Source organism: Lampris incognitus, chromosome 2, assembly GCF_029633865.1.
Source record: "Lampris incognitus isolate fLamInc1 chromosome 2, fLamInc1.hap2, whole genome shotgun sequence".
Lineage (NCBI taxonomy): Eukaryota > Metazoa > Chordata > Actinopteri > Lampriformes > Lampridae > Lampris > Lampris incognitus.
Window position 1 is genome coordinate 43,519,339 of NC_079212.1, and position 23,418 is coordinate 43,542,756.

General features: G+C 45.2%; 2 protein-coding genes across 2 annotated transcripts in view; both read left to right on the forward strand.

The window, feature by feature from the left end:
* The window catches only part of ralgapb (Ral GTPase activating protein non-catalytic subunit beta), a 37,129-nt gene extending 26,140 nt beyond the window's left edge, over positions 1-10,989 (forward strand). Inside the window, exons 22-30 of the mRNA XM_056272935.1 lie at positions 1,899-2,108; positions 2,230-2,388; positions 3,466-3,634; positions 3,896-4,018; positions 4,137-4,273; positions 4,389-4,497; positions 6,912-6,990; positions 7,666-7,814; positions 8,529-10,989. Of these exons, the coding sequence (XP_056128910.1) occupies positions 1,899-2,108; positions 2,230-2,388; positions 3,466-3,634; positions 3,896-4,018; positions 4,137-4,273; positions 4,389-4,497; positions 6,912-6,990; positions 7,666-7,814; positions 8,529-8,722 (1,329 nt within the window). The 3' untranslated portion in view covers positions 8,723-10,989. The remainder of the gene's footprint in view (positions 1-1,898; positions 2,109-2,229; positions 2,389-3,465; positions 3,635-3,895; positions 4,019-4,136; positions 4,274-4,388; positions 4,498-6,911; positions 6,991-7,665; positions 7,815-8,528) is intronic.
* A 1,683-nt stretch (positions 10,990-12,672) lies between these two features.
* prex1 (phosphatidylinositol-3,4,5-trisphosphate-dependent Rac exchange factor 1) overlaps positions 12,673-23,418 on the forward strand; it is a 147,214-nt gene continuing 136,468 nt past the window's right edge. Inside the window, exon 1 of the mRNA XM_056273226.1 lies at positions 12,673-13,131. Within this exon, the coding sequence (XP_056129201.1) occupies positions 12,988-13,131 (144 nt within the window). The 5' untranslated portion in view covers positions 12,673-12,987. The remainder of the gene's footprint in view (positions 13,132-23,418) is intronic.

Consider the following 23,418-nt stretch of genomic DNA (forward strand, 5'->3'; position numbering starts at 1 on the left):
GGGCTGGCGGGATGAAGCAAAAGCTACACACACACTGAAGTGTAATGACCCATACGTGAGTTTTTGAAGAAGTCACTTGGGTGTCTACTTGAAAAAGGGTTTCCATCAAATAACTCATCTCAAATAACCACAAACATTTCTATTTTTCAAAAAAAAATTTTTTGGGGTTATCAATGTTGGGGTTATCACTGGGGCCTGACCGATACATATAATTTGGGTCCAATATCAAATAATATAGATTTACTCATTACAGTTTTATTCATCCATCTAGACTTTTTGGGATAGCATTAAAAAACAGTTTAAAAAAGAGAGATGAAGATGAAGTCGCTCCGATTGACAATTTCTTTTTTGAACAGCAACCTTTTTGGGCTGTTTTGTTAACCAGCATGACAATTAACACTTTCTTTGTGGATTAACTATCATACCTATGCACCAGTAACGTGAATATGATGTGTTACGGATATTAAGCTTATTAAGTGAAGAACTTTGTGAATATTGGCTATATATTGATTTAAAGATGCATCTGTCTGGCCCTAGTTTGCTACAAAAATTTGGTGTCAACCTCTGAAATATGGGTACTGATAGTACAGTAACAAAGACTGTTACTGTACTATGATATGAAATAATATGAAAGCTCTATTAACTCGTAACTCAATTGTGGGAGAAGGTGAGCTTACCATTCTTAAATTGGGAAAGTAATTTGGGGTTTTTTTTGTGTGTGTGTTAAGAGTTCTTAAAGGTCTACACAACACTAAAACAATGTATTTTCACTGAATACTGATGTACTTGGTTGGACACAAGTCAGAGACATCGACCCTGCTGCTTATCTGAACATTTTAGCGTAATCTATACGATCTATACACAAAACAGTGAATTTCAGCTAAGTGCTGCTTCTTTGGTTATAACCGTGTAATTACAACCATGGATTGTCATAGGCTTGGCAATGTGATGTGATACGAGTCACAACCCCCCCGCCCCCAGCTACACCCTTCCACCTTCTATTATAAATTTTTAAAAATTCTCTCCTCAACAAAAGAATTTGAGAGAGGGAGAGAGAATACAGTAATCGAGAGATACTAGTTACATATTTTTACATTTTTCAGTACTAATTTGAGTTTTTTTATGTAGTATTTGTTTGATTTTCTGTAGTTTTATATATAGTTATATCATTATATATAGTCCCCCCCCCCTTTTTTTTTTCTCCCTAATTGTATTTGGCCAATTACCCTATTTTCCAAGCCGTCCCAGTCGCTGCTCCACCCCCCTCTGCTGATGCGGGGAGGGCTGCAGACTACCACATGTCTCCTCCGATACATGTGGAGTTGCCAGCCACTTCTTTTCACCTGACAGTGAGGAGTTTTGCCAGGGGGACGTAGCGCATGGTAGGATCACGCTATTTCCCCCCCAGTTCCCTCTTTCCCATGAACGGGCGCCCCAACTGACCAGAGGAGGCGCTAGTGCAGTGACCAGGACACATACCCACATCCGGCTTCCCACCCACAGACACAGCCAATTGTGTCTGTAGGTACGCTCGACCAAGCCGGAGGTAACACGGGGATTCGATCCTGGCGAGCCCCATGTTGGTAGGCAACGGAATAGACCGCTATGCTACCCAGATGCCCCCCATCATATATAGTTTTAATAGTTAGTTTATAGAATTAGCACTCTTGCTTCCCTTTTGTCTAGAGTAGATTGAGCTATCCCCAAAGGTAAAAAGAAAACTGAGGGCTGTGGTTTGATACCTGTAGCCCATCCCAGCATTTTACCCAGATTATGGCCTTTTTTAAATCTCAGATGGGGCGGCGTTCTATCTCAACCGGGGTGTTTTGTTAACCTTTAAGTAACTCCTGCATCCTCTGAAATTCTGAGAAAGCATTTCTGTTTTCTGCTCCATTCAGCTGGAGATACAGCATGACAGGCTGCGTAGCATGATGTCCAAACAGATCGAGTATGAGAATGCCCTGGAGCGCCACACGGAGGATCTTTGGCGATCTAAACCTTTCCCCGACCCCCAGACCGACTGTAAACCCCCTCCACCCTCCCAAGAGTTCCAGACGGCACGCCTTTTCCTGTCCCACTTTGGCTTCCTTTCTCTGGAGGCACTTAAGGTTGGGGATTGTAGTTTGTCAACTGGGGTGGTTTAATACTGTGGTTTTTCTCACGCAGACACACACACAGACACACACATACACACAGAAAACAATGGTGTTTTATGTGATTTCTGTATAGGAACCTAACAACAGCCGGCTACCTCCTCATCTCATTGGCCTGGAGTCCTCCCTACCAGGATTTTTTGATGACATCAGCTACTTGGACCTGCTGCCTTGCCGACCCTTTGACACTGTATTTGTGTTCTACGTGAGGGCAGGACAGAAAAGCAGCCATGAGGTAAGGAAATGCAGCGTGACTGGTTACAGCATAACACTATGAATTTATTATAAAATATGGTAATTCATAAGTAGATTATTTGAATGAACATTAAAGTAAAATGTTCCATGCCATTTTCAGAATGAATAAGTGTTTGAAAGTGTTGCCTGAGTTGCATGTATAAAAGTTTTGTATGTCCTTATGTACTCATGTGTTGATCATGGCTGGAGACACACCAGCATGCACACGAGTGTGCACACAAAAGGAACAACGCATATAACAAACGTTTGCTGACTTTTCTAAAATTTGTAGGGTCTATGCTATTTATTTATTATTGCCTAAACAAGCCAAATTTGGGGGCGGCACGGTGGCGCAGTGGTTGGCGCAGTTGCCTCACAGCAAGAAGGTCCTGGGTTCGAGCCCCGGGTTTGTCCAACCTTGGGGGTCATCCCAGGTCGTCCTCTGTGTGGAGTTTGCATGTTCTTCGCGTGTCTACGTGGGTTTCCTCCAGGTTCTCCGGTTTCCTCCCACAATCCAAAGACATGTAGGTCAGGTGAATCGGCCATACTAAATTGTCCCTAGGTGTGAATGTGTGTGTGTGTGTGTGTATCGGCCCTGTGGTGGACTGGCGGCCTTTCCAGGGTGTCTCCCCGCCTGCCGCCCAGTGACTGCAGGGATAGGCTCCAGCATCCCTACGACCTTGAGCAGGATAAGCCGTTTGGATAATGGATGGAAGCCAAATTTGGCTCCTCGCCTCCAGTGTTGTTTTGATTAGTTTCACATGTAATTGCATAAAGTTCCCGTGAGACTGGAGTCCCTGACATCCGTGAGGTGTCAGAAATCCGTAAGATTGGTTATGTTGTTAAGTATATGATATCCTGTCTTTCCTTTGCCTTGTGAGGGCATTAATTACTATGAAGCAACAAAAACAAAAAAAAAAACTATGAAATCCTCCACAATGTGTGTGATACAGCCCAATCCCTTTTCCAAATAGGTTAGATTTTTATAGTTCCGCTAGTGTGTCCCATAATCACTTGTATAGAGGAAAGTCTCTGAACAAGTATAGATGAGTATTACATCTGTCCTCGGGTTACTCAGATTCTGAGGAATGTGGAGTCGGCGTCTAGTGTTCAGCCTCACTTCCTGGAATTCCTGCTGTCTCTGGGCTGGCCCGTGGACGTAGGACACCACCCTGGCTGGACAGGACACCTGGATACCAGCTGGTCCCTCAACTCCTGCATTGACAGCAACGATGTACAGCAAATGGGTAAGCTATTAGAGCTAATCGAAGAATGATCTGTGAAAATCCCTGTCCTTTTTGGCCCACAAGGACCGATCTGTGAAAGTTCTAGGAAAATATAGCCTCAGGGCATATTCTCCTGAAGACACTTTTCAGCTTATGTTGCCACGCTTTCTTAACGTCTCAAGGGTTAGAGTGAAAATTTGCCAAAAGCTGTTCTCACTTACGCTTACTGCATATGTTCTTTGTGTTAATGTTGAATAAAATATGTGTACTTAATCACTGTAGAAGAGGCAACTACTCCTGAGGACACAGGTGGTTCAGTGTTCAATGGGGAGAAGAAAGTTCTGTACTACGCTGATGCTCTGACAGAGATCGCCTTTGTTGTCCCATCACTTACTGAGAACTCTGGTCAGTATTTGAATTTTCTGAACATCAACTTTAGTTAAATTTTCAATACGAATAAAATCTTGTCATTGGGCTTGCAGTTTCCAAAGTAGCTTTGTTTCCCCCTACTTTGTTTTTCTAGAGGACTCATCGGTGCACAGTGACTCTACAGCGGAGGCAGATACCAACACTGACCTCATGCCTAGCTTGCTGAAACAACCCAATCTCACACTGGAGCTGTTCCCCAACCACTCTGACAACCTTGAATCTGCCAAAAAGGTAATATTCAATCAGTGTGTTTTTACTTACAGTTGGCTGATAATTAAACACTAAATAGGATCGCTAACCCCTGCTAACATGTTTGAAGTGACCCTCTGCTTTGCTCTGTCTGTAGCTGAGTCCTTTAGTTAAAACCAAGAAGTCATCCACAGGAAAGTCCTTCCCACTGCTGGGACCTGAAACCAAGGTGTTTGTGGTCTGGGTGGAGCGCTTTGATGATATCGGTAAACTTACTGTTATTTTTTTTTTTTTTTCCAGTTTCATCTCATGTTATGTCCACATTCACATAATGCTGCTAGTGTTTTGCTGTTTCAAATCCATGGCTGTTGACTCTGATAGATTTATATTGCTGTACTGTTATCTTGCTAAAGGCTTTATTTCTCTCACATGCGGTATAATGTCCAAGGGCCTCTTGTATAAACGTTGCATATGCACAAAACCTTTGCTTATGCAATTTCCCATGCACGCAATAGCCATGCAAACTTTGAGCCATGCACATGCACATTTTGGAGACGGAAATTGCGACTACTATGGCAAAATCAATGGGTATGACATTCAACTGCAACTGTCGGGTCATCGGTGACTAAACCGGCACCCCCACTTCAACCCTTGGGTTGTTGTGAGTAGGGTGTGTGGACACCTAGCAGGACTAAAAACAAAACCTGTTAAAGGGCGGAGGAGTTCTGTCAAAGGGCGGATGAGTTCCTCTGTGAACCAATAGCCATCCATACCTGGAGAGGAGATAGGGACCACCAGGTACTCCCCCTACTGAAACACAATGATGACTCATTAACAACCTGTTGAGCCATCAGCTGTGCTCCTACAACCTCCATAGTTTACGGAACTGATGATGATGATGATGGCAAAATACTAATATAGTAAATCATAGTGTCTTTTTAAGTTCTATTTACTTCACTCTCAAACCACAATTCTTTGAAAAGAGGTAGGCATAAGATAAAACCTATGTACAGTAGTAGCCTTTAGGCAGTTTGTGGTGTTCCCTCTATGAAAAGCAAAATGGTTTTGCCCTCCCAACTTATATAATGCTTTGATGCTTATTAAACGGTCCCTAATTACAACGGATATGCATATAAGGCTTCAGCAACCTTGTATGTGACTATCCCAATGTGCATTTTATGCTGACATTTTATCGTTCATCCATACGCTAAACAGATCTATCAACTCTCAGACGATGGGTTATCCATGAAGACTGGCTCCTCACTCGTGCTACATTTACTTACATTGTTACAGAAAAAAGACTTGACTCATGAAAAGAGGATGGGTGCTTTAAACGCTGCCCACCTAACATGCAGCAAATGCTGCCACCGTTCAGACGTGTTTAGATGTGATGTGTTAATATGAATCTCACCTGGCCCGGACCCGGAAGGGCTTAACAGATTGATAGCTTTTTCTCGATTCAGTGGGTGGTGGTGCATGGCCGTTCTTAGTTGGTGGAGCGATTTGTCTGGTTAGTTCTGATAACGATCGAGACTCCGGCATGCTAACTAGTTACAAGTCCCCGTGCAGTCGGCGTCCAACTTCTTAGAGGGACGAGTGGCTTTCACCCATGCGAGATTGCGCAATAACAGGTCTGTGATGCCCTTCGATGTCTGGGGCTGCACATGTGCCCCACTGAGTGGATCAGCATGTGTCTATCTCTGCCGAGAGGCATGAGTAACCCGTTGAACCCCACTCGCGATGGGGATCGGGATTGCAGTTATTTCCCATGAACGAGGAAGTCCCAGTAAGCGCGAGTCATAAGCTCACATTGATTAAATTAAATGTCGATAATTAAGATAACATAGCCAGCTTTTCATGAATTCTTTTGCAGCATTTTGAAGATATAGATGATGTGTACATGCTGTTTTAAAAGTGAGAAACTTGGGCGTCCGAGTGGTGTGGCGATCTGTTCCGTTGCCTACCAAAATGGGGCTCGCCAGTTCGAATCCCTGTGTTACCTCCAGCTTAGTTGGGCGTCCCTACAGATACAATTGGCTGTGTCTGCGGGTGGGAAGCCAGATGTGGGCGTGTGTCCTGGTTGCTGCACTAGTGCCTCCTCCGGTTGGTCGGGGCGCCTGTTCAGGGGGGAGGGGGAACTGGGGGGAATAGTGTGATCCTCCTATGCACTACGTCTCCCTGGCAAAACTCTTCACTGTCAGGTGAAAAGACGCAGCTGGCGACTCCAGATGTATCGGAAGAGGCATGTGGTAGTCTGCAACCCTCCCCAGATTGGCAGAGGGGGTGGAGCAGAGACCAGGACGACTCGGAAGAGTGAGGTAGCTGGCCAAATACAATTGGGGAGAAAAAGGGGAAAAATCTAAAAAAGAGAAAATCATCAGTGACTCATAAGGATTTATAAAGGGAGAGTACGCAAAATTCATCGTATGCAAGTTTTTATAAATCCGATTATTTTTGAAAGGGCACAGTTTTCTCGTTTTGTGCGTGTGCAAGTTTTTAGTGTAGGTCCCATGCAAAGATATATATATAGATATATATATATATAGATAGATATATATACACACACACACACACACACACACGTGGCCCCAAGTCTCCAAAGTCTCAGTAAATTTATTTCATCTCTCAAATGTTTTAGACAAGTGAAATAAAGAGAAAATGTGTGAATGCTTGTTCCTAGAAAACTTCCCGTTAGCTGACCTCTTGGCGGAAACTAGCACGGGCCTGGAGGCCAGTGTCAGCAACAGCGCCTCTCTCAGGTACGGTAACAACTATGGCTCGACAAAGGCTAACTGCAGTAGTGACACTTGTCTCTAACAAGATTCCCAAAATGTGGAGCACAAACATCTCTCTCTCGAGAAATGGACAGTTTTGCACTGTTTGACGATAACGTTGGTTTCTGACTGTTCTGGCAAAGGTCTTAGAAATCCGCTACGGAGAGTTTATTTCAAGAACATTTTTATTGCCTTATCCAACATATTTCAAAAGGCGACATACCAGGTTTGTAGTCCTGTAATAGTGCCAGCATGATGACTCTGGAAAGCAGTGCTTTAAGCGTGTTTTAAAATGTCTCGATGTGTGTAGTTCTGTAATGACTTGTTCATAGTTTTGGTACTGGATCCACATTTATTCTGCATATATGTTAATAACTTTGGTCAAAATGTATCATAGGCCAATCATCCCTTTTATGCAGATGATAGTTGAATATTATTGTAGGTCAGCACTCAGGAAGCAGCAGGGAACTAGCTACTTTGTTTTGGTTCAATGAATGTATTAAGAATATGTCCATGCTTTATTATGTTGATTCAAGGGCTGTGCCACTGTTTTCTCTCTCTCCTTTTCCATTATTCACTTTGTCCTTTCCCTCAAATATTCTCAGATGTTTTCCTAAAAGCTTAAGTCCCTACTCAAATCAGTGTTGTCCCCTCATCCAGGTCAGGGCTACTAGAGAAGGATGTTCCTCTTATCTTCATCCACCCACTGAGGACTGGCCTGTTCAGAATTAGGCTGCATGGAGCGGTGGGCAAGTTCGGCATGGTCATCCCCCTGGTGGATGGTATGGTGGTCAGCCGTAGAGCACTAGGTAAATGCAGACTTGTGCGCCAAAAGTCATTCTGCCATTTTCCATCAGTCCACAGAGGTGTCACATTTTAATGGACCATTCATCAAAACAGCACAGAGCCTACTTAGTGACATTTCTTTGTGCACATTAGGGCTGTCGAAATTGGCCAAAAATGACATTAGATTATTCCCTCCAAAGAAAGCATAGGTTCGAACCCATTCGAATATATTTTGCACGTATTTTCAAGATGTGCCCTCAGGTTACTATTGGTGGAATGGTAAGCTAACTGTAGCTTACATAGATTGCACACGACTTGATCTTGAGGTTCTACAGATTTTCCATTTTCTGACCAAAATCCGGAGTGAAAATCAATCTCTGCAGCCGAGTTGGGTTGTGAACTCCCTGCCATCTTTACCATACAGTTGTTGACCTAAATGTCATTTTCAACCAGTCAAAGTGACGTTGCATGACTCCTGTCCGTCATGCAGCGCATTCAGTGCAGCGGCCAAACCCTCACGAGAATTTGTGAGGCAGGCAGCGCTGCATTTTTTTCTTCCCACAAACAAATATTAATTTTCACACTCGAATGTCTGTTTTTTTGTTTTTTTTTTACAATTTGGTTATATATTCAAATTTGGAATATTAATTTACATCCCTAGTGCACATAAGAATTATCTTCTTTATTTTACTTCTTCGTTGAAATTCACAAATTACCATCTTCTTTTTCTTCCCCAGGTTTCCTGGTGCATCAGACTGTCATCAACGTGTGTCGGCGGAAGAGGCTGGAGAGCGACTTGTACAACCCGCCCCATGTCCGGCGGAAGCAGAAGATCACAGAGATCGTCCAGCGCTACCGCAACAAACAGCTGGAGCCCGAGTTCTACACCTCGCTCTTCCACGAGGTCGGGGAGGGAAGGCCTCATCTCTGACCCCCACCGCCTCCCTGTAATCCAAACACTGGCTCAGAAGTGCACACAGGAACATACGCACATCCATAGAGGGACATATATACACACCCATATACACGTGTACACACACACACACACACACACACACACACACACACACACACACACACACACACACACACACAGAATCTCTATATTTATACTGTACTGTTTTGTTATTTATATCAGCACATATATCAACACTGTCTGCCATTGACTCTCAGAGCAAAGTGTCAAAAACATAACCAAGGTGCAAAAGGCTATAGTTCTGTCTCATCTTCTCAGTTAAGCTCTGGGTGGTGAAGTTAAAAAATTACTGTTTATCCTTGTTAAATTCATCAGTTCATGCTCTGTGGCAAAGACTTTCTGCTGTTCTTTAATTGCAATAGAATAGTTGAACTTGCTGAAATAGTGAAAGAAAAATGTTTGTTTGGACTTAAAATCCGGTGATTGATTGAATGCTATTAGGGCTATAATGATGCAGTTTTGTCCCAAAATCCAGATATACCATTTTTTTTTTTTTTTTTTTGGAGGGGATGAGTTTCAGTCACCCAGTCACAGGATTTATGAGATTAAATTTTGGCCCTGTGATGAAATGTGAGAACTTTGAACTACTTCAGAAATGTTTCGTGATGCACTGTTCCTGTTGCGGTTGGCTCTGGGTAGATGGCTTTAACAGGGCGAGGAAATAAGTGCCAGCATAATTTCATGAGTTTGATTAACACGGAATTATTATAACCCACAAATATCTGCACAAAGTCTTCCTTGCGAGAACGCCGATTTGGCCATTGCGGCAAGTGACTGGGCACCCAGATGTCACTTTTTGTGAAAGGTTTTCTATAATTTTACAACTGTTACATGAGGTTTTTTTTTTTTTACTGTCTATGAGCAAATATAGTTTTGACACCAGAGCTGTTTTGATTCCACTAGCTGTGGTTTGTGCCATCAGTCGAGTCATTCACACAACAGGGAATGAGTATCCCTTGAATCCTACACGTCCTGTAACACTGAAAAAAAAATGGCCACTTTCAGTGACTAGAATCTCAAAGCATTTAGAAGTGAAATTCTCAATAATACATTTAGGCTTCAAACTCTTGGTCTCAAGATGTTACCCCTCAACTGTTTTATTCGTACCATGTCCGTTAACGTTTGTGTTTACAGATAGAAGGAAAGTTACTGCCGGAGCCAATACTTGATGTCTGCAGGGCTTAACCGTTGTGGACACGCTGACATGATTAGCATTTTTAATCGCTTTTTGGCAAAGAACCAACAAAAGCATAGCACATAAACGCCTTGCACCTCCTAGACAGGAGTGCATTCTCCAACGTAGCTCATGGTAATATCTCTAACTCACATTTGGCTGTACAAAACTGCATCTTTTTTTTCTTTCCTTTTTTTTTTGTTTCTTCCCAGTTCTTAGCCCACAGAGAGTGTTTATCTGCCATTCAGTTGTGATTTCATTAACAGACGTTTTGTTCCGCTTTGGCGACCACGAATCATTTTGGTAACCTTGTGCGTCACAGTATGTTTCTCCGATTTTGTTCTCTCACTGTACTTTGGTTTTGATGCAAGCCCTTTTTACTGTGTGCCTGTAACAATGTGAATCTATTTATCACAGCGACGAAACAGGACGAACACCTCTACTTTTCTTTGTTATATTGAAATGTCTTAATGCACTGAGCACGTTTTTCATTTATTTTCCTATTCTTTTTTGGTTACTTTACATGTTTTTTCTACTTATTTGCATTTTTTTTTTGAAAGAAAACCCTGCTGAAGGAAGTTTTATCTTGTGAAATATGAATGAAGAGACTGCTTTGTCGAGGAGTTTTTAACCTATCACGTCTAATTAATCGTATGACTCGCTTTTTAATGACTGTGCTTTGGGCACATGCCTTTTTGAAGGAAAAGTACATTGAATATGTGTAAAAGACACCACATACAATCAGTTATGCATTGTATCCCAAATTACTCATTTGGTCTTAGGTCATATTTAAGGATTTGTCATGTACAGAAAGGGTGGATAATATGTAAATATATGGTCGTGTAAGGCATACGAGTTCTCTGTTGCATTTCTCATTTGAGGTGGCAAAAAAAAAGTTATATAAGTATGCAATTATGTATGGGAGAATACAATTGGTATTGAATGTAACATGCATTAATTAGAAATCTCAATGACCTTTTAATTTCTTCCTTTCCTAATATTTGACTTTTGTTTACAGGATGTGTATGAGGAATAAAATGAAGTTCCACTTTTACTTTTATGTTGATTAGTAATTCACATGTCAATACGTGTCGCTCCCAGAGGAGCTGTAGATTGACTTCAGCCAGAAATGTATTTTTTTATAGAAAGTTGTATTTTCACTTTTATTCTGCCTTCATCCAAAGCACTTTAAGAGACTCGGCGGTTGGCAGACACACGCGTGTGTCAACCTTCAGGCATCTTAAAAGCGATGAATATGAATAATCGAGCCAGAGCTGCATGCCATATCAAGGCCAATTACCTCTAATTGATCAACAGGTAGCTTATCAGGAGTGGCTGCAGTAAACATGAGTAAACCTGTAGCACAGTGGCTCCTGGAGCTCGTCTGTGGCTTAAGGTAGGCCTGGGAAACTACAAGTTTGAGGCCTTCCTTCCTTCAACAAGATAACTAATGACCCTTTTCCCACTACATGGCCCCGGCTCAACTCCACTCCACTCGCCCCTTTTTTCGTTTTCCATTACCGGGCAGTACCGGCATTTTGGCAACTGGCACCACTTTCCTGGTACCGCCTCCTCACGCGTAACAACGGTGAAGGTGGGGTTGGGGCACGCGCCCCGGGCGGTAACGGAGCTCGGCGCGAGGGGTGTCGGTAACACAACCAGGACGCCGATGGATGAGCGCCGCGAGCTCGCCTCCGGGCCCCAGCCGCGTGGCGCGGCGCGGTCACAGCGCCGCCTCTGTCCGAGTCCTGTACTGACACGGGAGCGCCGTGCCTCCTCTCGCGCATTGGTTACGCTCGCCTTCCAGTGGAGTGAAATGGAGGGAACGGACGTATTTCAGACACGTTTCGCCTTTTACGTCGTGTGATTAACCGCGTCCATGCCCATCCTAACCCTTCTAAAGGTTTTAACATTGTGCTTCTCTCTTCTTCGTGGCCGAACGATATCTTGTTGAACGTTGCCACAATTTTAGTGCTTTTTTTAGTATGTAGTGCGAAATAGTCTCTCCTCGGCCACGGGCAGCGCGGCACTTTGCCGACGCGTTTAAGACAACGCGCTGCAGCTGCGCTTTCAAACGACGACTTGCACTTCTGATCAAATCCACCAGGGGGCGCCTTGCTCCTAAAAGTACCAAAAGCGGACCTTGCTGAAACTGTCAACTAGTAGTAGTACAAAAAAAAAGAGGCCAAAATATATTTTGCAAAACCAGACAAAACAGATCCGATGTGGTATACCCTCCTCTTCATTCGCCTAAAAAAAAAAAAACAACTAATTGCGGCTCTGTCCAACTTGTGCACCCTAACGAGCCGCATGCATTTCGTCCCCTCCTGCAGCCCCGAAGAGAAATCTCATCATTCCGTCGACTCGATCAGCGTATTTCCACGACGCGGCCATAATTGCGCGTTTAATTTTTACGTCGCTTCGCCGTCGAGGTCATAGCGGACGGTCCCTTAACTGCGCCGAAGACTGGGGGGGGGGGGTATCGTCACGTTCGCTACTGCGGCTCTCAGAGGGGTGACTGGAGCGACCACCTCCGTGGTATCGGGGGAGGCTTTATTTTGTCATACATTTGTACAGTGCGGCGCTTTAACGTTTGTCCTCAGGTCACACGGGCCGCTCAGCTTGCGTGTGTGGCTGCGTTGCAGCGCTGATCTCGCTTCTGTGTTTGGTGCGTAAGGAGGAAGACGCGTACCCCCCCCCCCGGTCCCTCAGTCTCGAGCTGATCTTGCGCCCGTCGGTCTCGCGGCCGCTGCGTCCACACGGCGGAGCGCCCCCACCCCCCGTTTCACCGTCCGGTTTCTGCTTCGGTGCCGCGAGTTCAGTTGGAGTGCAACGCGCGGCGCACTGCCCACCGCTGGGCCGGCGTTTTTCTGGAAACTCAGCCGCCACAAAATGGACTGAAGTCCAAAGAAAGAAAGAAAGAGAGAAAAGGGAAAAACAACTCAGGAAAGTCTGGACACGCGGGCAGAAGTGGGCAGAAGTGAAGGAAACTCATCATCTCCGCACAAAGCGGTTCCAGGGGTGTCGGTGACCGTTGCTGTCCGTTATGGAGGAAGAAGACGGGCATCTGGAGAACGGCATCCACGCCGGCAGGGACTCGGACCGGCTGCAGCGGCTCAGACTTTGCGTTTTAAACGAGATATTGAACACCGAGAGGGATTACGTCCGGACTCTGCTCTTCCTTCAGTCGGTAAGAGCTTATGTTTTGGGTTTTTCTGTGATGAATGATGGCACCTTGGTGTTTTTACCCCCCCCCACCCCCCAACCAGGCTGTGGACCAGTTACAGGCTGCAGAAGTCCGGCCAGCTGTTTAACGGGCGGCTGTTGCACAGCGTGGCAGTCTTTGGTACTACGAGGCACCAGCGCTGCCAGCTGACATTTCGCAGTATTCCGTGTCGTTTTATCTCGGCACCGTCCCTCATCTACGATCGCAATGACCGGTAGAGGGGGGAGGGGCAGGGGGTGGGGGGTTCAGGGTTTGTGTATCTACCCCACGGGCACACATTTTGAGGGCATCGCTCAGCAGCGCTCCTCAGTTGCGTGTTTTGACTCTGATAAGCGCTCCCACTATCTACGCTGCAGAGGACAGGTCACGTTTCCCTCTCAGCTGGCAGTTTAGCAGCAATATTTGAGCGTTCACCAATCCCCCCTCCCCCGTCCGCCTTGTTTGGGCCAGCAGTGGCAACAGATTTTTTTTTTTTTACATTTCCCAGCACACTCCGCTTTGTGTCACCTCGTTTGTTAAACAAGAAGTCCGGGTAATTTTACACGCTCCTCTGTCGGCCACAAATAAAGCAGCGTTAAACAGTGGAGCCACCTGCACCAGGCTATTCAGCTCGTCATAAGTCTTTGTATGCAGCCTCCCCCCCTTTATCCCTCACTTGTCATCTCTGTCAAGTTGCTCTGCATGCACAGTGCAGGTGGGACTGGTCCTCCTGCTGAGCCTTTTGGTACAGGATAGTCGCCGGTGTTTCTTTGTCAACGGCCTTGGGGGGGGGCTTATCATCTGCAAAAAGGTCAACTTTGTTTCACATCTGAAGCTGGTGGAATATGTCAGAAGTGGTCACACGCACCCACTGATCTGGTTGTGTTAGGTACCTTCAATATGTCCGTATGAAGTATGAATGAAAATGCTTCCGGTTTAATTTTGAGGGAGAGAGAGAGAGAGAGAGATGCAACGTAAATGACCTTTGACCGACTTGATTCTTGTGCAAGGCAGGTCAGACAGCAGCAGCATATTCCCCCGGCATTTCTTGTGTATTGATAAAGAGAGAGCCCCAGAAGTGTGGAAACACTCCCACGGACCTCCATGCCCTCACCCTCCCCTCCCTCCCCATTGTGACATTACTTCATGCGTCTTGATGTAAGCCATGCTGACGATGAACAGTGATGCAAAATCATTGACGAAATCCTGCAGTCACTTGTGACTTTTGCTGAATTACTTAACACAAGCTGGACTGTTGCTTTGTGGAATATTGAATGGAGCTTTGACGACGTGGCCGTGCATTCACAATGTTCCGTTTTTTGGCTAGGAACCGCTTTCAAACTCGGCATTTAAATTCTCAAAAGTAGGAGAACATTTTGTTCGTCCTACTTAATTCCTGTTTTTATACATGCAATGTGGTGGACACCTACCAGCATATGTGACACTAGTGGCAAACCAGCTATTTGTAGCATGGAAATGGGACACTTTTTGTCTGCGTCTTGTGTGTGGCATTAAGCGGTTGTGTTCATGTACACATATTTCTGTGTACCGTGAAACATTTTTTCCCCCTCACTTTTCTTTTGTTATGGAAGGAGGTGGTAGGCAGCCAATTCAGCCAGCGGTCAGTTTACTTGTGTAAACTTTACACCTATTACTTTACACTATAGGCAGCCAATTCAGCCAGCGGTCAGTTTACTTGTGTAAACTTTACACCTATTACTTTACACTATAGGCAGCCAATTCAGCCAGTGGTCAGTTTACTTGTGTAAACTTTACAACTTTACACTGTAAAGTAAGTGTAAAGTTTTCAAGTTCAATGAGGACTATTAATTTACACTGTAAAATAATAGTCCTTGTTGAACATGGAATGATTTCTATATGCGTTTTATTCCTTGTTGGATTGAAATTTCTTTACCTGCTAGTTTTTGTAGGTCCGAGTTGGGGGGGGGGGTGATAAACGGTGTAAGAAGGCATTAACTGACTTAAAATTCTCCCCTTCTTGGGGAGAGAGAATTAATAAGACTGCCTATTTTTTTCCGGTCAAAGAATTTTCATATGAGCTTTGATGTCTAATTGGCCTCATCCTTTTGTGAAACCTATATTATCTAGTGTGTGTGTGTGTGTGTTTGGTTGGGGGGTGGTGGTGGGCCACGCCAAAGGTCAGTGATCTGCAGTTCGAGATGAAATGCACGGGTATCATGGCTCAGTGACTTAAGCAGTTGAAGAAGTCCATGGGCAAAATGGGGGGGGGGGGGAAATCACTCACACCCCCTGACCAATCCTCTTCTAATCCTTTCCATGCTCTCCCTTTAGCCTCCTGCAACGCTCGCTCCTCTCTCCTCAGCGGGAGTCGAGGCTTTGTCACCAAACAGCTCACTGTGGTGTTGATAAGGGGGGTCTGGCTGGCAGCTCGCTGACCATATGGTTTCAGTGAAGACGTAGTTTGGATGGTGGGGTGCGAGTCCCTAGTCTTATAAGAGACCCGGCACAATACCAGAGGGGTGGGTGTGCTATGTATGTTTGCATGTACATGTGCACGTGACAAGGATGGTTTCAAAGTTAATGAAGCGACACGAGCTTCGGCTCATCCATAGACACCTGATTCTGTTCTCCTCAGTCGGCAACACCTTGTTAGGATGTTTTGGTTTTGTTTTTCTCCCCCTCTCTTCCCCCCAGGCTCATGGTAAAGGGAATTTCTTTGAATGACAGCTTGTTAATGGTCACCCTTGTTACTGGCTTCCATCTCTGTTTGTGCTTTGCAGCCACCTCTGGCGTTGTAGCCTTACTTCGCCGGAGCTTCCTGATTAATAAGCAACCGATCATGGTGACACACACACACACACACACACACACACACACACACACACACACACACACACATACACACACACACACACAAAAGATGGACATCCGGCTTTGGCAATCCCAGCCCTGCTGCATGTCACTCATCCCCTGGCAATTAACAGTGGCAGCGAGCTCAGCCAATGGGCTGGAGGGAGGGAAGCATGTGGTGGTGGGGGGGGTAGGAGAAGTGAGAAGGGGGTTTAGATGTGTGTGAAAAGAGCGATTAGAGGATTCATTTTGTTCACTGCCGCCAGTTTGAAATGCAAAACCAGTCAGATCTTCAAACTGAGCGCAAGACGGCTTGTAAAAACAATATTATTTTGACTTCCGTTAAAGGTGTGTTGGTGATCGCCCCTCTCTTTTTAATCTTGGGTTGAGTTTCTCGGTGCAACGGGTTAATGGGCATTTTCTGCAGAGAAGTGCTGCTTTGATGCATGCGCACAAATCCAGGTAAGAAAATCAAAGAAGGTTGAATCAGTTCACCTGGATGCAATGTTGACTGACAGAAACGTTTCATCACCATCTAAGTGACCTCTTCAGGTCTCCCACCCTTATAAAAAGTGACGTAACGACCGAAACCAACGATCGGTTTCATATGCAAATATGGGCGTGACCGTCAGCTAGAGCTTCAAAAGCCACGTGTACTATTCACAGAGGATTTGGGAATGTTTGCAATCACAGCATTATAAGATGGTGACAGATGTACTCTTTGCACCCCCTCTCCCCTTATTGAGCAAGCATCAAGACAGATTGAATGAAAGGTTGCTAGTTTAATTCCCAGCATCCTTTGGAGAATATTGTGGGTGGTGAACTACTTAATCAGGACTTTTAATTCTCAACTGAATCCGGAGTGATGTAGAATTAAAAAGCCTTTATGTTGATAAATGCTCAGTAATCCAGGTAAGGAGATGACAGACAGTTGAATCAGTTCATCTGGATTCTGGACGCAACGTTAATCGAGAGAGAAAATTTTCATCGCTCATCTAAGTGACCTCTTCAGTCTCAACTGACTGCAGGTATCCCCACCCTTATAACCAATACAGTGGCATAACGACCCAAACCAACGACCAGTTAACCCATCGTTAAGTGACCATTGCAACTCTAGTTAATGGTCACACCCATATTTGCATATGAAACTGGTCATTGGCTTCGGTCGTTATGCCACAGGGTGGGGATACCTGCAGTCACTTGAGACTGAAGAGGTCACTAAAGGCCTGGATATACGCCAGAGCGGGCGCTAGTACTTCTGTTTACACTACTTACTGGAGTCCGCACATGCGCAGTAGATTGGCGTTACGTATTTCCGGGTAAAATGGCGACGTACACGCAAGAAGAAGAGCTTAATTTCTTGCCTTCGCGAATCCATCCATCCATTACACAAACCGCTTATCCTGCTGCCAGAGTCGCGGAGATGCTCGAGGCTATCCCAGCAGTTATTGGGCGGCAGGCAGGGAGACACCCTGGACAGGCTGCCAGGTCATCACAGGGCGCCTTCACGAATCTGTCTCTCAAATACTTAAATTTCTGCCGGCACACATCTTCTTCTTTCCCCAAAGTCTTGGCAATTTCCTTCCATGAATTTGTGCACATCTGGTTATCTCTGTAGTGTTGTAATGGCGAATTATAAAGATGACGGTAACGACGGACCTCTTCACACAGCCTCTCTTCAAAGTAGGCGTCCATTTGTATACGAACGCCCTTGTCCGCGCGGACACTAAAAATTGGAGGTACGCGGATGTCCGCGCGGACCCTACGCGTACACCCTCTGATGACGACATTTGCGTCACTCGGCTCGCGTACGCGGAAATACTTGCGCTTTAGGGCCCAGACACACCAAACCGACGTCAGAGAACTGGCGGCGACGGAAGGGCGACTCTTGTGTCGCCCGCGTCTGGGCCAGAAAGTAGCACTTGAACACACCGCAAAGACTACAGCGAACGGCCAACTGTGCGTTCTGCGCCTGCGTGAGAGGAAATAACTCTCCATACCAGCAGGTGGCGGTAGTTTGTATTCGCCATTCGAAATTTGAAACCGGAAGACCCAGGACTGCGGCTATACAAACCGGTCTTTTGGTTGTGGAAGAAGAAATGAAGAGGCAGAGGCGAAAAATAAGGAGAAATCGCACTGAATGGGGAAATCACGGATACTACAGCGGCAGGCTCAAGCGGCTTTCCCGAACCTGTGTCGAAAGCTGGAGATAAATGAATCCTCCGACTTTAAAAACTTCGCTCTGCTCTGTCCTGTTCAGACGTACTCAAGAGTGCGTGTTTTTTTTTCGTACCCGCTTTTATCCGGCGTTATTATTTTTCCCACCTGGAATCCGGGAAGACCTGCCCCTACTCTATCTCTGATTGGCTAACCCTATCCCTAACCTTAACCAACGCAGGCAACGAGTACTAGCCAATCAGAGGCAGAGTTCCCGGAAAACGGGTACGAAAAAAATCACGCGCTCAGCGTCTTCTGTGCGTGGCTGCTTTGACTTCGTCCTTTGCTTGCTCTCCTAATTTCCGTTTCTCTTCTCGTGCACTGATTCGCTAAGCTGAACAGCCAATCAGAATGATCTCTCCGACCGACGTGCTCCGCCGCCGATTCAACACGAAAAGCTGCCGACGGGGGTCGGACAAGTGCGAACGGCGCGGGGCACACTGCAAAAACTAGGGGCCACAGACTCTAGGGTGTGTGGTCACCCAGCGGGACTAAAAACAAAGCCTGTCAAAGGGCGGATGAGTTCCTCTGTGAACCAACGGCCATCCATACCTGGAGAGGAGATAGGGACCACCAGGTACTCCCGCTACTGAAACACAATGATGACTCAACCAAACTCAATGCCCATAAACGGTGGGAGAGACTTGTTGTCGCATCAGCTGTGTTCCTGCGGATCTGAGGATGACAGCCTCAGGTGAGTGATGAAACGTCTCTCTCTCAGTAAACGTTGTGTCCAGATGAACTGATTCAACTTACTTTGAGAAGTGCTTTGTCGTTTTAATCAAACCAACTGGATTTCCCCTGGAAAGATTCACCTAAGGCCAATCATGACATGAATATGGTTTGCAGCCTCATAACTGGTTGGCATGAGGGATTTTCCTTACAAACCATAAAAATGGGGGGATTTCACTTTTTTTCTTTCTTTCTTGTTTTTAAAGTGAGTCTCAAGTTTTTGCTGGTCAGTAAAGACAACACTGGCACTGTACGGGCAGTTCCCCAGCTTGACCTTTAGTCCATGGGCCAGAGCCCAAAATTTCCTATTTCGGTACACTCAAGGTGGCAAAACTTACTTATAATTTTTGAATGGATCCATGTCTGTAGATGATATTTTGGTATGATAACCATTCCTGAGTGGCAGCTGTATCACAGTTATCAGCTCATGAAGTTAACCACCCCCTAAACTAAATTGCATTTTAGACGCTGGTGCATATCCTGGTTTAACCTCATGGTCAGGACATTTTTCAATGTTCTATAATATTGTCTTTGGTATCATTTTAAAGGGGACCTTCTTAGCTTTCATTCAAGCCCTGTTGTGGATATTTCTCACAAATATAGAGGTCACTTGAGCTCTTCAACCCGTCAATAACACACATCTTTCTGCAATGTTCGCCTAAACTATATACTTTCTTTTAGCCCTGTGGCATCTAGGAATATCAGGGACACAAAACACAAAAACTGGAATACTCACAGGACTGTAAAGATTCAGGAAACGTATAATATACCCATACTATTTCATTGTGTGAGGTGATTGTGAACCTTAAATTAGAAGGGCATTATTACTAAGAAACTAACTAGACCAAAGCCAGTTAGTCCATGGGTCAGACCAGATATCGATATCACCCAAGGTGACACAACTTCACTGGTGCCATTTTATTTGGTACACTAACAGAAGTAAAATAATACATGATAACCTTTCCAAATGAGCAGCTATTTCATTTTTCTTTCAGGAAACCTGTTTCTGTGCCTCTCACGATTGTGTATTTGCCCAGATTTTTACAAATATAGCATTTCAACACCCCTGGTACTGATTAGCCTAGCTTAAACTCTGGGACAGTTCTTAGTTGGCCAACAACCAAGGATAACCAGTACTGTGTACTTCCATTCATTGTGCTAAGCTAGGCTAACGTGCAGCCACTAAACACATATAGAGGAAACTGGTATCTATCTTCTTGTCTCACTCTGGAGAAGATTGTAAGCTAATTTCCCATAATGTTAGCATGTTCTTTTAATGTATATGTTAATATGATTAGTTAAAGTGGCTACGAGGAACTTTCATCTTGTGTTGATAAAATACAGCTGTTGCATAGCAACTAGGTAATGTATCTATTTGTGGCTATGTAAGATAAATAATGGTAATATGACGCTGGTGAAGCAAAGTAAACTTTGTTTTAGTAGTGTTCATACACCTAAGTTACATGTATTTGTTTGTATGTGGCAGGTGAAAACTGACTGAATATGGCCACTGGTGAACAAGCAAGTTTTTACCCAATACCAAAGTGCCCACGGGTGGAGTGCATTATCCACTGTTCTGATGATACAGATAAGCTGGTTTCACTACAAAGTGTCGACTCATGGAGAACTCTGCTCAGGGCAGCTCAGATACGAAATCATGCACCAGTTTTGAAACTGGCAAAAGACATTCCTGAGGGACAGATTCCAGCAATCTACTACCACAGAAAGTGTCGCAGTATCTTCACTATGAAGCAAATTCTTGATGGCCTCCTTGCAAAAGAAAAGAAAAGTTGTGTCTCTGCTGAAGAGAAACAATCTAAGAGAGTAGCTCGACATGCTCCAAGTACATCTAGGACTTATGATGCAGAGTGCATATTTTGTCAGAATAACAGCAAATATTCCAAGAGACAGAATACGAGAGAAGTACTGGTGCAGTGTCGAGAACTGCGAGCTGATGCAAAGATCAGGAGTGCAGCCACAAAGAAAAGGGACAGCAGAATCCTTGCCATTGTGAGTAGAGACCTTGTAGCAGCTGAAGGGCACTACCACAGGTCATGCTATAGACTTTACACCAAAGAAGAGGTTTCCAAAGGAGAGGTTGCCAGCAATGAAGATGATGATGCTGCAGCCCAGTATGAAGCTGCTGTGAATAAGGCATACAATGAGCTGTTCCTCTTCATCAGGATGGAGCTTTTTGACAATCCTCAAGTGATGACAATGACTGATCTCTCTTCTAGACTGCTAGCTTCAATGAACTCCCAAGGCATTGCCCAAGTCAAGGAATCAACCAAGAAGCACATAAGGCGAAACCTGGAGAGTGAGTTTGCTGGAGCCTTGCAGATATTCCCTGATGAGAAAGGAAAATTCCTCCTCTATCCCGATAACTTGTCGATGAGGGAACTTGCCAAAGAAAATCAGTCTCTCAAAAGGGAGCTGCAGACCCTGAAAAGTGTCAGTGCACAAGATGTTATAGCCAAAGCAGCCATCAAATTGAGAGCAGACATTAAAAGTCAAGATGTTCCTCAAACCTGGCCGCCTGAAGTCAAACCAGAAGCAGAATGTCCTACCATTCCAGAGTCGCTCATTATCTTCCTGTACTCTCTACTCACAGGCTCAAATGATCCTGATCATGCATCCCAGAGAGTGCAGTGCCTTCTGCAGTCATTTGGCCATGACATAGTATATGCAGTGACATGTGGAAATACCAAGCCTTCCAAGCACATTGTTCTGCCATTCAGTGTCAAATCGTTGACAGGAAATGTAGAGTTGATAAACATCCTCAACCGACTTGGTCACAGTGTGTCCTATTCACAGATGGAAGAGATCAACACTGCCCTGTGTCTCCAGAAATTCTCATCATCAGGGAGTGGCATTGCCCTTCCAGCTAACATCCATCCTGGCATATTCACAACTTTAGCCTGGGACAATATCGACCGTCTTGAAGAAACTGTCAGTGGTGAGGGAACATCTCACAGAGTCAATGGGATTGCTGTGCAAGCAAAGCCAGTCAACCCACTTCCTGTCTAACCCATGCCCACTGTTCCCAAAACAAAGAAGAGAAGCATTGATGGACCCCCACCAATGTTACCAACTTACAATGCTGGACAACGGGTAGGGCCACCACAAAGCAAAAAGTCAGATGCCGATACTGCAGCCAATACTAAGCTTGCCAGAGAGAAAAACCTTCTTTGGGTCCTAGCACGCATGTCACAACAAGAAGACCAGTCAGTCAGCAGCTGGACAGGCTTCAACATCCTGACTCGAGGAGAGATGACGGTCATCCCTGACAATATAGGCTATCTGCCTACCATCAATGCTCCAGCGACACAAATGTCTACTGTCAACGAGGTGCTTAACCAGTCACTGAGCATCATGCAGTGCTTAGGCCTGAGGAAGATTGTCTGTGTCTTTGACCAAGCCCTGTATGCGAAGGCTGTCGAGATCACATGGAAACACCATGACAAGTTCCATGATATCATCGTTAGGCTTGGGGTATTCCACACCATCTGCACACTGCTGGCAATAATAGGAAAGCGTTTCCAAGATGCTGGACTCAAAGACCTCTGCATTGAGTCTGGCATGATTGCAGAAGGCTCAATTGCTGGTGTTATGGATGGCCGCAAGTACAACAGGGCAGTGCGACTACACAAGCTCCTGTATGAGGCTCTCATGCGACTGACCTTGAATGGTTTCCTGTCCTGGTTGGAAGAAACTCACAGGAATGACATGGTTCACCTGAATGAGACACTGAAGACCATTGACAGCCTTGGGAAAGAAGTCTCACAACATGCTTGGAAGGAGGTCCTCGAGAACAGCTCTTGTACACGCATCATGGATCTATTTGAAGTCTACCGTGAGTTCCTTAGAGGTGGAAACGGCAGCCTCTCGAACTTCTGGATGTCCTATTTGGACATGGTTGAAATCTTGTTGGGGCTCATCCGAGCATCCAGAGAGGGAGACTGGATGCTACACTTGGCTAGCATTCGAGCAATGATCCCATGGTGCTTTGCTTATGACAGGATGAATTATGCACGCTACCTCCCCTACTACTACGCCCAGATGTCTGAGCTGCCCATCACACACCCAGATGTGTACACAGAATTCATGGAAGGAGGCTTCTCAGTCCAACTGGGCTCCACCAATCCCTTTGGCCGAATCCCTGTTGACCAAGCTATAGAAGAAACGGTGAACAAAGACACCCAAACAGCTGGAGGGACAAAGGGATTCAGCTTGAAGCCAGGAGCTGTGACCAAATATTATCTCACAGCTGAGTATAGAAGCATGTACCTCAGACAGCTGAGAGACCTGACAGGTCAAGGCAGGTGCAAATGGTCTCATCCAGATCTACAGAGTCCAAGGATCAAGAGAGATGAAGCAGATGTCCAGTCTCTCATGGACCTTATGGAGAATAACTGGCTCAATCCTATGTCCCCTGATGAGATTGATTTGGTTAGCCTCTCCACTGGCAACATGGCTCCACCTGATGTGACC